This window comes from Protomyctophum bolini (genome assembly GCF_963924005.1).
Source record: "Protomyctophum bolini genome assembly, chromosome: 22".
Lineage (NCBI taxonomy): Eukaryota > Metazoa > Chordata > Actinopteri > Myctophiformes > Myctophidae > Protomyctophum > Protomyctophum bolini.
In genome coordinates, this window is record NC_137883.1 from 17,158,167 (window position 1) to 17,174,001 (window position 15,835).

General features: G+C 41.1%; 1 protein-coding gene across 3 annotated transcripts; it reads right to left on the bottom strand.

Annotated features, from left to right (window-relative positions):
* Positions 1–818: 818 nt before the first annotated feature.
* Positions 819–15,439, bottom strand: LOC308309490 (asparagine--tRNA ligase, cytoplasmic-like). Of its 3 annotated transcripts, none has more exons than XM_080755362.1 (15): positions 15,284–15,439; positions 13,305–13,402; positions 12,163–12,228; positions 10,519–10,611; positions 10,097–10,186; positions 9,526–9,604; positions 9,288–9,358; positions 8,893–8,979; positions 8,330–8,551; positions 7,316–7,515; positions 6,814–6,949; positions 6,325–6,438; positions 4,805–4,936; positions 3,296–3,427; positions 819–2,525 (listed from the first exon to the last, which is right to left on the bottom strand). In XM_080755362.1, the coding sequence occupies exons 1-15, from the start codon at positions 15,324–15,326 to the stop codon at positions 2,394–2,396; spliced, it is 1,695 nt and encodes a 564-aa protein (XP_080611488.1). In that variant the 5' UTR covers positions 15,327–15,439; the 3' UTR covers positions 819–2,393. The 3 variants fall into 3 exon arrangements, with proteins under 3 accessions (XP_080611488.1, XP_080611489.1, XP_080611490.1); XM_080755363.1 differs by having other exon boundaries at positions 820–2,525; positions 13,305–13,387; XM_080755364.1 differs by having other exon boundaries at positions 820–2,525; positions 13,305–13,387; positions 15,305–15,435.
* Positions 15,440–15,835: the final 396 nt, after the last annotated feature.

Genomic DNA, 15,835 nt, shown 5'->3' on the forward strand with positions numbered 1-15,835 from the left:
TCACAGGTGACAAAAACAAAAAGAAAATCCATGAATTCTCCATGAAGTCTCCATGGGGTGAGTAATCTATAGACATTTTGTTTTGGGTGAACTATCCAGATTATTTTTTGATTGTTGTGTTGATTTGTTTGTTCGATTCTCTCTCTCTCTCTCTCTCTCTCTCTCTCTCTCTCTATTCAGTTCAGTTGAGTTCAGTCAATATAACATATATGAAAGATAATAGCCCTACTGCAATACAGAATGTGCAAACAGAGCTTGATAACATTGTTAAAATTAAAATAGTAGGTAAACTTAACTAAAACATACGAACAGAAAAATGTGTGCTTTTGCTGTAAAAGAATCCTGACACACCCATCGAGAAGCAGGTGGAATTATCTTGTTTCTGCGTTCACAGATAGATTATCTGGAGGACACAGTCTGTACTATAGGCTATGCTGCTGGTTTATTGGTGTTCATGAATGTAATGTTTGATTGAGAAACAGAATATTACTCTGGGTAAAAATAGCCCATCATGAAGTTAAAATAAACCGATAGGCTATAGTTGAATGAAGCATGATTATGTAGTAACTTGGATGACAAAATGTGGCATATAGTGGCTGAATAATTTATAATGGGAATTATACGTGATTATGACCAGACCACAATGAGTGGAAAGGAAACATAAATACATTTGTAGCAGTTAGGCCCTAAGCCCCCACCCACAACATAGAAATGTAGTGATAATACTTGAACTTGGGAAAGAAATAAAGTGCTACCATGATGACACATCGGTTGTGTCTTAAACAATATAGTACTACAATGTTGTACATTTACTAACAAGGTTTTATTTATTATACAAGCCTACCTAACTTTAGTGTCAGCATCGTGTCGTTCCTTTTATGCAACATATTCTAACTGATCACTTGATTGAGTTTAAAACGAGACAAATCTCTCCTCAACTATCTCCCTCTCATTCTTCAGTGAGTGTCAGTCCGTCCCACAGTCCCTCTCAGCCATCCTGCTGTTTGTCTCTTCTACATCGTCTCCCTCTGCTCTTTTAAATGAGCATGCAGGCAGTGAACTCAGTCTGAGTCAGTGTAGTGTTGCAGCCGTTGCTCAAGAGTTGTCAAGCAACATTTGAGTTAAGCTGTGTTCTCTTTCTTGTACTGAAATACAGTACAATAGTACAAGGAAATAGACAAGTTAAAAGGAACAAGGAAGTTATAACAAAAAAATAAACATGTTTATGGCTATGTATGTTAGGCTATATATGTAATGAATGTATGTACTGAAAATGTTGTATGACAAAGTCGTAAATAATGTTCAATTTGTGAAACAGTATGAAAGGAGATATATCAATTGTTGCAATGAAAACAAATAACGAATCAAATGGCCTACATGAGTACTTTAAGACGTAGTCAAAATAACCCAGACTTGTCGACTCGTAGAACATAAATACATTTATTGAGAACAGAGCGGAACAGTCGGGTCGTTTAAGGAAACATATCAACTTCTGAATTGTATTCATTTATTGTATCTTTCCTAATATTTGAATGCCATTATAGCCTACAATGTTTAATTATTTTGAAAACACGTAAGCTGCATGTTTCCAGGTATAACTAAGAACTAGTGTCTCCTAACATTCCAGAGTACACATCCATGCTGGAGCTGGGTAATAAAGTCAAACGTAACCTTGTTTTAAATGTCAAATCTTAACTCTCTGCTACATTGTCCAGCTGAAAATATACAGTTGTTGTAGACCTTCCTTGTTAAACTTAATTTATACTCCACTAGGACTACCAGTATGTATAAATTAGGCTACACCTGCCAGGGATGCACAAATTAGAGCTCACTGAACAAAGGCAAAGGTCCTTCAACAAGGCTTAACCACTATTACATTTTTCAGAATCACTTGGCTTGACATGTGATTAAATGCATTTGGCACCCCTTGTGTGAGGTTTATGGAACATAGAGGTATCCAATAAACTAACTAACTGTGAGACAATCATCCTCATAACTGGCAGGGATAAACAGTATAACACAGGAAGAGATTAAGGTGGAGAAAGGTGTGTGTGTGTGTGTGTGTGTGTGTGTGTGTGTGTTATTGAGATGCCTCTGATTTGCCCGAGGTGACTGTAGTCCGTTTCCACAGTGCAGTAGCACTGTTCATGTGTTCTGTAGGTACGTTTGGATTCATGGTCAATATTCTTACATATACACTTACGGAACACACGCACCGATTCACACTGAACTGTGCATGGGCTACTGTTATGTGTATGTGTTCACGTTTGGCAGCTTTGTATAAAGCGGTAAAGACATATCTGATGTGGTTGTCTGTTGTTGAGCAGCAAGGGGTGTGTGTGTGTGTGTGTGTGTGTGTGTGTGTGTGTGTGTGTGTGTGTGTGTGTGCATGCTCATGGTCGGCAGCGCTGTATGAAGCGTGGGTACAGACACACGTCTCTGATGTGGTGTCTGTTGAGTAGCCAGGTGAGAAAGCGCTCTAGGCCCAGGCCATATCCACCGTGGGGACAGGTACCGTACTTCCTCTGTGTAAAAAGACACCGAACGTACATCAGTGGTGGGGAAAAAAGCATCCAAATGTTTTACTTTACTACTAACTAAAGTTTTGAAATAATTGTAGTGGAGTAAAAGTACAATTTGTCTCCGAGATGTAATGGAGTAGAAGTTAAAAAAAAAAAAGAAATTGGAAATACTCAAAGTAAAAATAATAATACTACTCAAGTGCAATACTTAAGTAAATGTACTTTTTATTTTCCATCACTGAACATCCTCATAAGCATCATTTAGATTGGTTTGCACGCTCACATAAAATAGTGGTTAATCAGACTTATCAAGTTAGTTGGTTATTTAAAAAAATCTATTCGCTTTTTCACATTGATTTGTTGATATACAAGATGTACAAGTAAAAATACATTGTTGATTATTCCGTTATAAGTTATTGGTTCTAAATATCGGTTTCGATATAATTTCGGGTAATTGCCCTGGCAGACCTACGACAGAGTATGAATTGGTGCTGCACGATTCTTGCTCAAATGTGAATCTCGATTCTTTAGTCTGTAGTTGCTGAACATTACTACATTAAAAATGTGGCACGTGAACCCAACTACTGTGGCTTCTTGACTTAAACCTCTCTTAAAGTCTCTCTATTGTAGCAAAAACATAGGAGTAAATAAAATGATTTGGACAGCCAAATTTAGAAATGAGATTGCATAGACTTGTGTCTGAATCTAGATATAGCACATATAGCTAGAAACATGCACAGCTCATGCACTGATAGATACAGTAGACACAGTACCTGGTCATTGTACCAGTAGTAGGGTGTTGGGTCGATTCCTTCTCTCTTGAATCCCTCTAGAAGCTCTTCTGCATCCCAAGTACGCATGGAGCCTCCAACGATCTCACCCACATTGGGCATCAACACATCCACCTAAAACACACCAGACACGCCAATTAGATCAACACATCCACCTGAAGCACACCACAGACCAGCCAGTCAGATCATCACGACTGCTGAAAAACCTTTACAGACAAATCACTACATCGGCAGATAGAAATACTGATACACGTACCATGTTGTGTGTTCCTAGATCAGTAAGTGTCAATTCAGGAGATGTGTGCAAGCGCAGCCACGCACCAATGTGACAATAATGCACCTATATTCATGTCAGTGTATGTGCTGCTAAATGCCTAAATTGTAAATTGTGCTTTGTGTGTTTGCATGGATGGTCATGGTGTGCCGTTAGTTGTTAAGGACATTCACAAGCCTGTCTATTGACACCCGGGGAGACATCAAATTTGTCTTTTGGGTCTCAGGCTAAAAGGCTTGGGGACCCCTGCTCTAACTAATGGTGTGACCATTCGTGCGTAGCACTCTCCGCACTGACATGATCGGAAAGACAAGCCCAGTCCCTCACTCTGTTCATCTCTTTAGCAGGTTACGATAGCAACAATGAGTCACAACTCTTTTCACCCTCTGTTTAATGTATTTTCTCTCTCTCCTCGTTTTGGCTATATTTTTCCTGTCTTTTTTTGTTCCTTTTGTATTTCTGTCTGTGTCTAAACTCTGTCTCGTTTTGTCTGTGTGCTTTACGTTGTATTTTGTCTTCTATTTGTAAACTGTATGTAAATGTCCTTAATATGTGTTTATTTTGGGTCTTATTGCTTAATGTTTTGTATAAAGCACTTTGAATTGCCCTGTTGAAATGTTCTATACAAATACCCTTGCCTTGTCTTACAGTCTTTCTCTGCCATCTATAGCTCTGATAGATCATACTTGTGGACTCGCGGCTTCATATCAAACGTTTACAAGGAACACGACTGTGGACTACTTTGCAATATACATTTATTATAGCTGATATTATTGTTGCTGCTTGTATGTGATTCAGCACTATAATAAAAATGAGGTGAAGATATTTCTCCCTCTCTACTCTTGCTTCTCTCCACTTTTATCTCCTGTCTCCAAGTCTGTCTGTCTGTAGCGTGATGGCCGGAAATAGCAGATCTACAAGCCCAAAATGTGCCACTTCTGTGACGCCTTGTGAGCTACATGCCAGCTGGTATAAAGGTTGTTGATGCCCTACATGCCAGCTGGTATAAAGGTTGTTGCTGCCCTACATGCCAGCTGGTATAAAGGTTGTTGATGCCCTACATGCCAGCTGGTATAAAGGTTGTTGATGCCCTACATGCCAGCTGGTCTCTCCTGGTACTGATTGGGTCAGGCTCCTGTAGACAGTATAGTGAGGTAAGAGTTGGTACTGATTGGGTCAGGCTCCTGTAGAAAGTATAGTGAGGTAAGAGTTGGTACCGATTCGGTCAGGCGCCGGTCGTCAGCACAGCGCTGCATGTAGAAGGACTTGATCTCGGCGGGGAAGCGGCACAGAAGGATGGTCTCACCGATGCTGTCTGTCATCAGCCTCTCTGGAGCCTCTGGGATGTCCTGAAACCAGAACACACAGTCAACTCTAGAACAGTACTTCTGCTCCCCCAAAATAATCACATTTCAACTGGGGACAACTTCACCCTGACAAGCACAGCGTTTCATTTAGTTTGACCCGGCTGTGAGCTCTGCAAGCTCACAGCGAGGCTAGTTTCACAATTTCTGCTTCTTTCTTCATTATAGAATTTGACAATTTGGCCAATGTTTGACCTGTTTATATAGTATAGTTTGATTACTTTTGATGCAGTAATGTTTTTTTTCTTCCTTTGTTTAGGTATTAAAAAAAGATCTTAGAAGTCCTCTGGGGACGCCCAGTGGGTCCCGACCCACAGGTTGAGAACCACTGCTCTAGAACAGTGATCCTCAGCATTTCTTTTTCATCTCAAGGACCCCCAATTTGATAATGTAGTACGCCAGGGACCATTTGATACAATGTTCTCTCTCTGATCTCTGAGACTTGACCAAATGGACCTGTAAGGGTTCATTTGGTTACAACTGGATGAACTATGGTGTAGCTTCACTCAGCGAAGTTTGGCAGACAAAAACCTGTGCAGAGAAGCCAATGGCTCCACCTTGTGGTGAGACATGAGTGGTACTACAACTACAGCAGGACCCACATGAATAGTAGAATTACAATATATTTAAGATTTTATAGCGGTTCGTTTGTAGGGTGGAAATGAGGAGATGCCACGATGGCAATGGTAACTATTAGTACTAGTTACAGTGCTATTATTAGTGGTGTAGAATCGAACATTTTAAGCAGCTTTATTAGGCAGAGAAGAGAGAGAGACAGGAATGACATGGTGGAGACTAACAGTAATAGTAGTAGTTAGGGCTGTCATGATGACAAATTTAAGTTGACAATTAATTGTTACACAAAATAATTATGATTAATGATTTAATTGTATTTATGGCAGTAACATTGGAACATTATGAATACATACTTTCATTTCTGGCTTCATAATCACAAATTGCACAGGGCAGATACAGTATGACAAATAACTGAAATAATACATCTAAATTACTGACACGTAATATTATACTTTCAAAGATTTTTTTTAATAGCAAAAATAGCTGATCTACAAGGTTACAGCACAAGCTTGAAGATCAGCTATTTCTGCTATTTTTGGAAAATGTTTCTACATGGAAATGACTATTCTGCCAAATGATTGCGCTTATCTCAAATAATTGCGATTAGGCGATTATGTAATAATTGTGACAGGCCAATAGTATTTAGTGGTACATTACAAATTTATCATCCTAACGTTTTAATGACATTGGGCTGTGGAAAAACTTCACTGAGTACATTCTTAAAAAACATAGTTCAGTATTAAAGTTGTACGGTTATTTTCCGGTCTGATCGTGAACTAAATTAAATTTGTCCTTACCTCTCCAAACTCGTAGTATGTGCCGTCATCCTTTTTGACATCATGTTCTTTAAGCCAATCAATGGCTTCAGTGTATTGCATCCTCTTAAAGGGTCTCTTGGGGGGCTTGAAGTCCTGAAATATAGATTATTACTATTATTAATATCATTGATTGACGAATAGAGAATGCGTTAGGGGAACGCAATGTTGAAGAGCACAGTTGAAGTAGGGGCGGACATTATATATTTAATTGTCCTAATGCTCACTGGCAGGTGAGCCGGCAGGATACAACAGCAGCGACAACAAATAAACTTGTTTAGGCAAGAATTAATTGGCATAACGACTAAATTGTGGGAGACAAAGAGGTAAAGGTTGGTAATTGCTAATCAAAATTTTAGTAAAATAAAAAAAATTGTAATCAAGTCCAATGTAAAAAATGTTGGACAGTGTGTGTGTGTGTGTGTGTGTGTGTGTGTGTGTGTGTGTGTGTGTGTGTGTGTGTGTACATACTTTGTTCAGATCATAGAGCAGGGAGGCAGCAGAGGACTTGAGCACACGGTCGACCACATCACACACCAGGTCCTCCAGTCTGTTCAGCAGGTCCTCAAACGACATGAAGGGACATTCAGCCTCAATGTGGGTGTACCTGAGAGAGACGGACCGACAGAGAGAGATGGTTAACAATTCTTAATTTACATCGTCTACATATTTTACTTTCAAAGTTTCAACATGGCGTTCCTATTTTGGGCATAGACAAAACATTGGGATCGGACCCAAAAATGTGTCATCGGGCAGATGCTTCTATCATCACCTCCTCTGAACACTCTTTTCTGCCCAACTGAATTCCATAGAGTTAGTGTCGAAGTGTCATTGAGCAAGACCCTGAACCTCTAATTGCCCCCGATGTGCAGGTTGGTGCCTTGCATAGTTTCCTCCACCATTGGTGTATGAATGGGTGAATATAATGCCTTAGATGAAGGCACTATATAAATGTACCATTTACTCAACTTACTCGGATAGATGTCTGCGTGTGCGGGACTGCTCAGCTCGGTATGACTGGGCGATGCAGAAGGTATCTCCCAGTGCAGGGATGCAGGTCTCCAGGTAGAGCTGGGAGGACTGGGTCAGGTACGCCTGCTCTCCAAAGTAGTCAAAATTGAACAGTGTGGAGCCGCCCTCCACTTGGGTCTGGACCATGGTGGGAGGGGTGATCTAGAGAGGGGAGGCGGGGGTAAGGAAACTAGGAGTTAGAGACCATCAGACCATTTGTAAAATCAAAAATGAAATGTTTTAATATTTGTCATAATATCGTAACACTCGACAAAGGAGGGAAGGGTCCACGGTTAGCCATTTATTTGAAAATATATTTAATGGCTTATTGGTTAATTTGCATAATAAATACATGCATGTTCTGCATAAGATGCAATTCTGCAGCAGGTCTAGATCAGAGACAGTCAGAGAGTGAAGGAAAGGGATGCACCGAATGGGAAATTCTTGGTCGAAACCTAATACTTAATATAGGAAACAGCTGGCCGAAAACCGAATAGCCGAATATGATTACCATTTTATATATAAAATATGTTGTTCCTGGAACGACATATTTTCAGATGGGGGTGGCGGCCAAATACAGATATTCTGTGGGTCCTTGACATGAAATAGTCTTAGAACCACTGCTATAGTTTTTTCCAGAAAACTCTCATGATTTAGAACTTAGAAGACATTTGTAGAATCTGGTCTCAGGTCTTAAAGAGTTAACCCATTTTGGGCGGGAACCCCTTTTGGTGTTAGCATTATGTTATGCTTTAGCTATTGAAAAATAGCAGATCTACAAGCTCATATCGCGCCATCGAGTGGTGCGCTATGAGCTTGTAGGTCTGCTATTTTTGAAAAATCGAAGAACGAAACATAGCTTTTTCAGAAAACTGTCAGGATGTAGAAGACATTTTTAGAATCTGATCTCAAGGTCAAAATGGGTTTTAAGCAAAACATGGGAGTACTTTCCCCCCACCCAGCGCGGGTTCCTTACCTCACAGTACCCGTGGCTGAAGAAGTGGTCCCTGAAGCACTGTGTGACGGTGGAGCGCACCCTGAGGATCTTGGACAGGCTCTCTCCTCGGATCATCATGTGCCGGTTGTTCAGTTGCACGTCCACGTCAGACTCCTCGTTGACCAGGTTGTCGGCGCCGCCTGCCGGGGCTAGGCCAATCAGCTCCCAGAAGTCACAGTTCAGCTCGTGGCCGCCGGGGGCCTATTGGGAGGACAGGAGTCGGCAAGACGTACGTTGAGCGTCGTATTTCTCATGGAGGATACGCCTGAACTATTGCCGCTGTCGGGCAGAATCCTTGTACTGCATCTCCACATGTTCTTTTAATTTGTCATACAAGTGTCAAGCAAAAGTAGTGAAAATAGCTGATTTTAGAACGAGTTAAAATTAGCAGATCTACAGGCTCACAATGCTCACTTGCATGATTCTGCACTTATGCAAAAAAAGATTAACTGTCCATTATCCACTAGCGGAAGTACTTTTTAACCAATCTTTTATCAGATGGTTTATCGTTTAGTGCTGGTGCTTATCTTATGTACATTTACCTGTTGGCCCTCTTTAACGGGTTCTACCGTTCCATACAGAGCCACTGTGCTCTCTGTGGACAGCACCACGGCATCATAACACTGACACTGAAACACAGCAAGGAGGAACAATCATGTTATATACGATTAGTCTGTTGTAGACTAGAGGCAACACAGGGAGTAACGCATAATGACAATGATCTATAATGATAATATATAACTCACAATATAAATATGACCACATAACAATTGGGAAATGATATGCATCAATGTTTATTTTATATATATACCGGTATATTATATTCCAATTAAGATGGTGGTTAGGTCACATGAATGAAGTAGTTACAGCTCTAATCTTTAGCTAATAAATAAACAAATTAAAATAAATGAGTTTAATTAATAAAGGATGGAAATACCAGGTTGTCATTCAGAACACACTGGAGGTAACCAGTGCCATCTCTCAGTATGATGAACAGCAGGTTCTTTCCTGAGAAGAAAGAGAGGGTTGACATTCAGTGAGGAAGACACAATACATCCGTCCACGTGTTCAAGTTCAATCTGATGTAATATTTCACTGCATGTACTATTTCACTACATTTATGCAATAGAATATAACAAAAAAAGGGGGAGTCTGGGGCGGTCTTATTATTTTACCTTGTTTCCTCAGTCGATGAACCCATCCAAAAACCTTCACTCTCTGACCTCTCATGGATTCCATGCCACTAATCTTCACCTGGATAAACAATGTTAAGAAATAAAACATATGTAAGAAATGTGCAGAGACTAAATCATCATTAAATATTTAACAATTAGACAGACATGCATGCATAAAGTTTGACAATGACACGAGCAGACATGTCACAAAGATGGTCATGCGAAGCAGGCCTCTCTTGGCCTGTGCTGTGTCCACGTTTCATAGTCACTAATTACACAGAAAGATTAGATGGAACCATAACACGGTAACCAAATGGACCCTTACAAATGTAACCAGATGGTTGGTTCCATTTGTACGCTCGCGGCTCTCAGAGTTACAGCCCCAGTGTCCATTTGGTTCCCAACTACATTCATCATTTTGATGGGGACCCCTGGAACCCCCTCAAGGACCTCTGGGGGTCCAGGGACGCCACTTTGAGAACCACTGCTCTATTAGTCAGTCACTAACGGACAACCATGAAAAGAGACAGGCAAACGCAGACAAAGACCAACACCAACTTCATCAACAGACCGTTTTTGGTTCAGGCAGGCTAGAATCCATCTCAATAATGATTTTCTTGGCGTCTTCCAAGTTCTTTTCTCTCTTCTCCATGTCGTCGGCCTGTGGGTCACACAGGAAATATCACTTTATATGCCGTTTTGTAATATTATTATTATTAACTTACGTTTATTATTTAACCACATTAGCCCTACCATCTGTATTCTGGGCATGTGATAATAGACGAACAATGTATCACATTGCAACATGTTGAGATCTTGTACATCAACGATTTTTGGCAAAGATATTCGCCGATTAGGACTGCCCAAAATAAGGATGTTAGGGTTCATGAGGTTAAGCTTGTATGCTAGAGCTTTGTCACACAACATTATTATACCCCTAACCCAAACAGACTTTGAGCAGTTGCATGATGCCTGCTTACTGATATACAGTACCTCCTTCTTGTCTTTGGAACCAGTTTTCTGCTGCTCACGGTTGAAGGCTTTCTCGGATTTCTTCATCTGGGTCTTTGAAATAACTGCCCAGCGCTGCAGGGATTGGAGGGAAGGAAGAGGAATTGAACACTTGATCAACAACAACACAAGAAATTTGCAGGTAGGGCGTAATTCTTTTTTTATGATCAGTACTTTATTTTAGATTTTTTACAAACACATAAAACAGAGGGAAAAAAATCAAAATCAAAATCAAATTAAAATGTGAAAATAGTTTACATTATTTACACGACCAAACGCAGCATCATCAACCGTATCATAATGTGTAGTAATACAATAAACAATCAAGAGGGCATTGCCTGACCATGGATCACACCAAGGGACCTGCAACATGACTGAGGAACACGTCCCACTTCAGATCATATTTATCCAACTGATTATTCATCTTAAAGGATAACCTCTCCAGAGCAGCCACAATACCGAGCTGAGTGAACCAAACATGTGCTGGAGGTAAAACCTCAGACTTCCATTCCTTAACAATGATTTTCCTGCCCACCATTAATGCTGTTTGAATCCAGTCAGCTAGAGGTGCAGGGAGGTGTTTTAGTGGCGATGGATCACCCAGAATAAAGAGAGCCGGTGTATAAGGAATATCCTGGTTTGTGATTCGCATTATATTCTCATGAATAGCACACCATAGCGTCTGTACCCTAGGGCACTCCCAAAAATTCAAGTGTACCGAGGTCCTCATCACACCAGACTATCTCTGAGCTTAGCCTTGAACAATCTTCTCGGAGTCCAGCAGACTCTATTCATTCTTTTAAATTGAACTAATCTGGTTCTAAATTCACGGGACATCTTCTTTGAGTTCCGTAGAATCATCTTCCATTCACCATCAGTAAAGGATTGATTTAAAGCAACCTCCCAAACACTCTTTACGCTTGAGGGCTGACCTTGGTGTGCTATCATAATTGAATAATATGTTGACGCCTCATGCCCAGTTCCAAATATTGCTAACACCGTTTTCAAAAGGTCAAACTCTGTCGGCATATTGGGGTGAGCTCTTACATTTGTCAATAGTAAATGCCGAATTTGAAGATATTTCCAGAAGTGATTACGTGGAAGACCATAGTGATCAGCAAGTTCTGTGAAACTTTTAAATGTATCTCCCTCATACAAATCTTTTAGAGCCAGAATACCTCTTTCTACCCATAGATTCCAAATGAATGGTCTTCTATCAATAAGGAGTTTGGGATTCAGCCAAATACTGGAAGATGGGTTAAGGTATAAGTTAAATTTGAGAAAAAGCAACATTCTCTTCCACACCCAACGTAAGTGGAGAAAAATGGGATGGTCACTAACAACCTCACGTAGTTGAGCAGTGGTAAAATATACCAAAGGTAGGCTATCAGAGAAGTGGTTCTCTATCTGAGACGACGGTGGGGCTCGTTCAGGAGGGAGAGACCAGTGAGCTAGATGTCTCAGGCTGAAAGCATAATGGTAGAGCAGAATATTTGGGATTCCCAGACCTCCCTGGTCCACCGGCCAGGTAGGGCGTAATTCTTAAGTATTTGTATTGTAAAGTTATTTGAAAATAGCTAAAATAGTACATAAAATAGACATGGCCGATTAATAATTTCTCCTTACCTCTCCTTCCTTCTGTGAGTCCACATAGATAGTTGGGAAAGGCTCCTTCCCAACAAACAACAGAGCCTGTGGAAATAAAAATGGGATCAAGTTAATTAACATTTGAAAAATGTACATGGGTCAGACACATACTCACTAAGAATGGAGAGGCAAAGAATTAAATTAAAAATAAGACACACGGTTAGGCCATCCCAGCCTAACTGTGATCTTAACAAAACCAAACCCATGCCTAAACATCTTCCTTTTTTCTTGAGGGGCGATAGCCCCTACTATGTCCAGCTTTTGGTGTGTGTAAACCGAATTTTGCCCTAACACAAATTGACAATGAATGGACAATTTTGCGTGTTTGTGTAACACAAACATTGATGACGAACTGCCGAAGGTGAGGACGCGAATTGTGATTGGTTCCAGCCATAAACTCATTCCAATGAGTTAATGTATGATGATGTACGATGATAAGGGCGCCCCTCACTTCACACGGTGGGATTTTTTGTTTTACATTTTTTACACAATTTAGAGTAGCCAATTATTTTTTGCCCTTTGTTCTCCAAATGTAGCCATCATGCCAATCAAGTCCTCCCCATGCATTTCTGTGTTGCCACTGCTGTTGTACCCTTCTGGCTCACCTGCCAGTGAGGAGCCCCCACTGGGAGGACGTACTGTTGTACCCTTCTGGCTCACCTGCCAGTGAGGAGCCCCCACTGCTGTTGTACCCTTCTGGCTCACCTGCCAGTGAGGAGCCCCCACTGGGAGGACGTAGCGCCTCCGTTCTACTCCTCCAGCCTAGAACTTCCTGCCGACAGGCACTGCCCCAGCCAATAGGAGTATGAGCAGCAACAAAGATAACCCTCCCTTGAGTCTCTGCTCGGCTTCCCTCCCCCAACACGGTCAATTGTGTTGGACACTCGGTCAAAGCAGGTGCACTGCGGTGGATTCGAAACCCTAGACTCCGCTGTAGTCGACACTGTCTGACAGGTGATATACCCCTGCGCCACCCTATCACTAAACATCTCTAACCTACTCCCTAAATACAACCTTATATAACTAAACATAACCATGCGAGACACGGGGAACAGGGGTTGTACATTTAACCATGTCCATTTACTTTGTCCCATAATTATCAAGCAAAAATGAGTCACTACCTTCAGAGAGGTCTTGAAGGGCTTCTGCTCACTTCCGTCTCCATCCTGATCACTGCCCTCTTTGTCTGATACATACAGCTTCCCTGTAGAAACACAAGCAGACAAAGCCAAATACAGATTAGGGCATTATTTTCTTAGCGATTATTCTATAATCTATTACCTTTTTCAATTAATGTCATAATCGATAACTAAGCTGTGTTTTTTCCCCATTCTGTATAATCAACACATCTTATGCCCAAAATAGGGATTGATTATTTTAATATCTACATACTGATTATAGATTTTTTTTTAACACAATAGATTCAATTAGATAGATTAACTGTTGCACACCAACACAGATCCTTTCATTACCACAAAAGACATGACAGGTGGACATGGCATTCATCTCGGTTAAACACAGAATGAATAGTTTCACCAACACATCGTTGGAAAGAGCATGTTACAGATTACATTTTACAGGTGTTATAGGCTACCACTTCCCTGTTCCAGTTGTTTAATTGGCTTGACAGTAGATTTGAACCGGAAACATTTGACACCTTCATATGGAAACACATTATGTCACCTTCATAAACCCTGTAAAACCCCGGAAAGCAAGCTGACTACGAGCTTGTAGATCGGCAGTGAAGCTAAAACTGGAGTAATATGTTCGCTCATCTTAGTTTTAGTTCAAACTCTGGCTGCGCATTTTGGACAAATTGTAATCTGTCAGTTGTTTCCTTTGACTGTATGTCTAAGTTAGACAGATGTGTCTAAGTTAGACAGATCATGTTAGATGTTACATGCAACTGGGGGTACCAGAGGGGGCCTGGCACCCTCAGTTGCAAATTGTTGTATGTACATATTCTATATTGTTTTACTATATAAAAATGAGATGTGCCTGTCATTTCATCCTGGAGCCGAGCATGCATAGAGCCGATTATACTCTTTACCCTGTTACGGTTTGGAAAAAAGTGATATCGTTATCGGTTTTCAAATTACTGTTGCTTTGATTTAAACTGCATGAGCATGTGTGTGTGTGAGCTCATGCAGTTTAGTTATGATGCCCTGAACCAGTATGGATAAAAATGTGATTTTGATTATGCTGTAGAGACAAGGGACATTAATGATCAACTTGACTCATCTTCAGTCAATTTCCCTCCCTCGTCATGACTCTGATGATGTTGTCAGATTCCCGTAAGTGGGGGGTAGTTATAGTTTCATTTAGAGAACCGAAACTGACCTACGGCTTGGATGCAATGCATAATGCTTTGATTTCAAGAATCCTCTAGTGATAGTCTGAAAGTCTCTCCCTCCCTCCATCCCTCTCCCCCCAACTTGGCTCACATCACTTCAAAATACTGTCAAATCAACAGCAAATGTAGCCCCACAAGTCAGAACCCAATGGTACTGAAGTTTCTGACAGTTCGGATTGGGCTGACCCATGGGGGTTCCGAGCAAATGCAGCATCAATAAGCTACCTCGCAACCTTGTTGCCACTGCTGACAATGACAACCATAAAGTAAAGTAAAATCCAGTGTTCTTTATTAAACTCTTGATTATTGTACACACGTCACCAAATATTTGAACACGTTTAACACGTCCAGGTTTACTGCAGATTGCAGAATGAATAAAGAGTTGTAACCATGTACGCCCATATGTTCAACAGCTATAGCCGCGTGCTACTATGTGAAGTTAACGGTTATACCGGAATTGGTGACCTATTGACTACGGCGACCCCACAGGGCGCCGTTTATATCGTGCTTCAAACTATGAACAATAAATGACAAACATTTTTTCTGACTGCATCTGAAATGATTGAGTCTTGAACAACAACCTCAATGTCATCCGACAGCGACAGCGACGTGAGTGGTCGCAAATTTAGACGAGTCACCGATTAAGGCGTAACACTTTAGCGTTAGCAACCCGGACTGATGCAATACTGACGTTCACACACCTGACCAGACACACGAGTTCAATACACATCCCTCTCCTCCTCTTACCCACTGCCAGCTGTTCCACACCTTTTGTTATGCCTTCTGCCATGACTGGCCAAAGAACACTCCAACAAATAACCAAAGGAAACCGAATTAATTGCGTTTAAAACGATGAATGAATGACAACTGTCACTGCCAAGCCAGCCTGCTCCTTCCTTCATGCGAGTTCTGAGTTTTACGTCAGCTTCCGTGCTAACGCCGCGTCACCACCAGGGCTGGAACAGAGCAGGCTCTGGGCTGGAAAAGCCTGGGTTCTATGGGTTCTATTCACTGCACAGAGCTGAGATCCGGTATAGAGCCCGCCTACTATGTCCTGTAGTACAGTACCATAGAGTATTTTATGTACACATACATGGACGCACGCAGACCGTTTCCTAGACCGGATCTGCAACGTGCTGCCCAGGATTTCTTTAGGCTTTAAAATATCTCGATTTGCCAGATATAAAGCTGCAAGCAGCAATACGGGGGCCAAGCTGTGTGTACTGACAAGGCCTCTTTAATTCTGCTTTCTACTTGTTTCATGAAATGTGCAGCAAAGTTCACGAGAAAAAACTATAG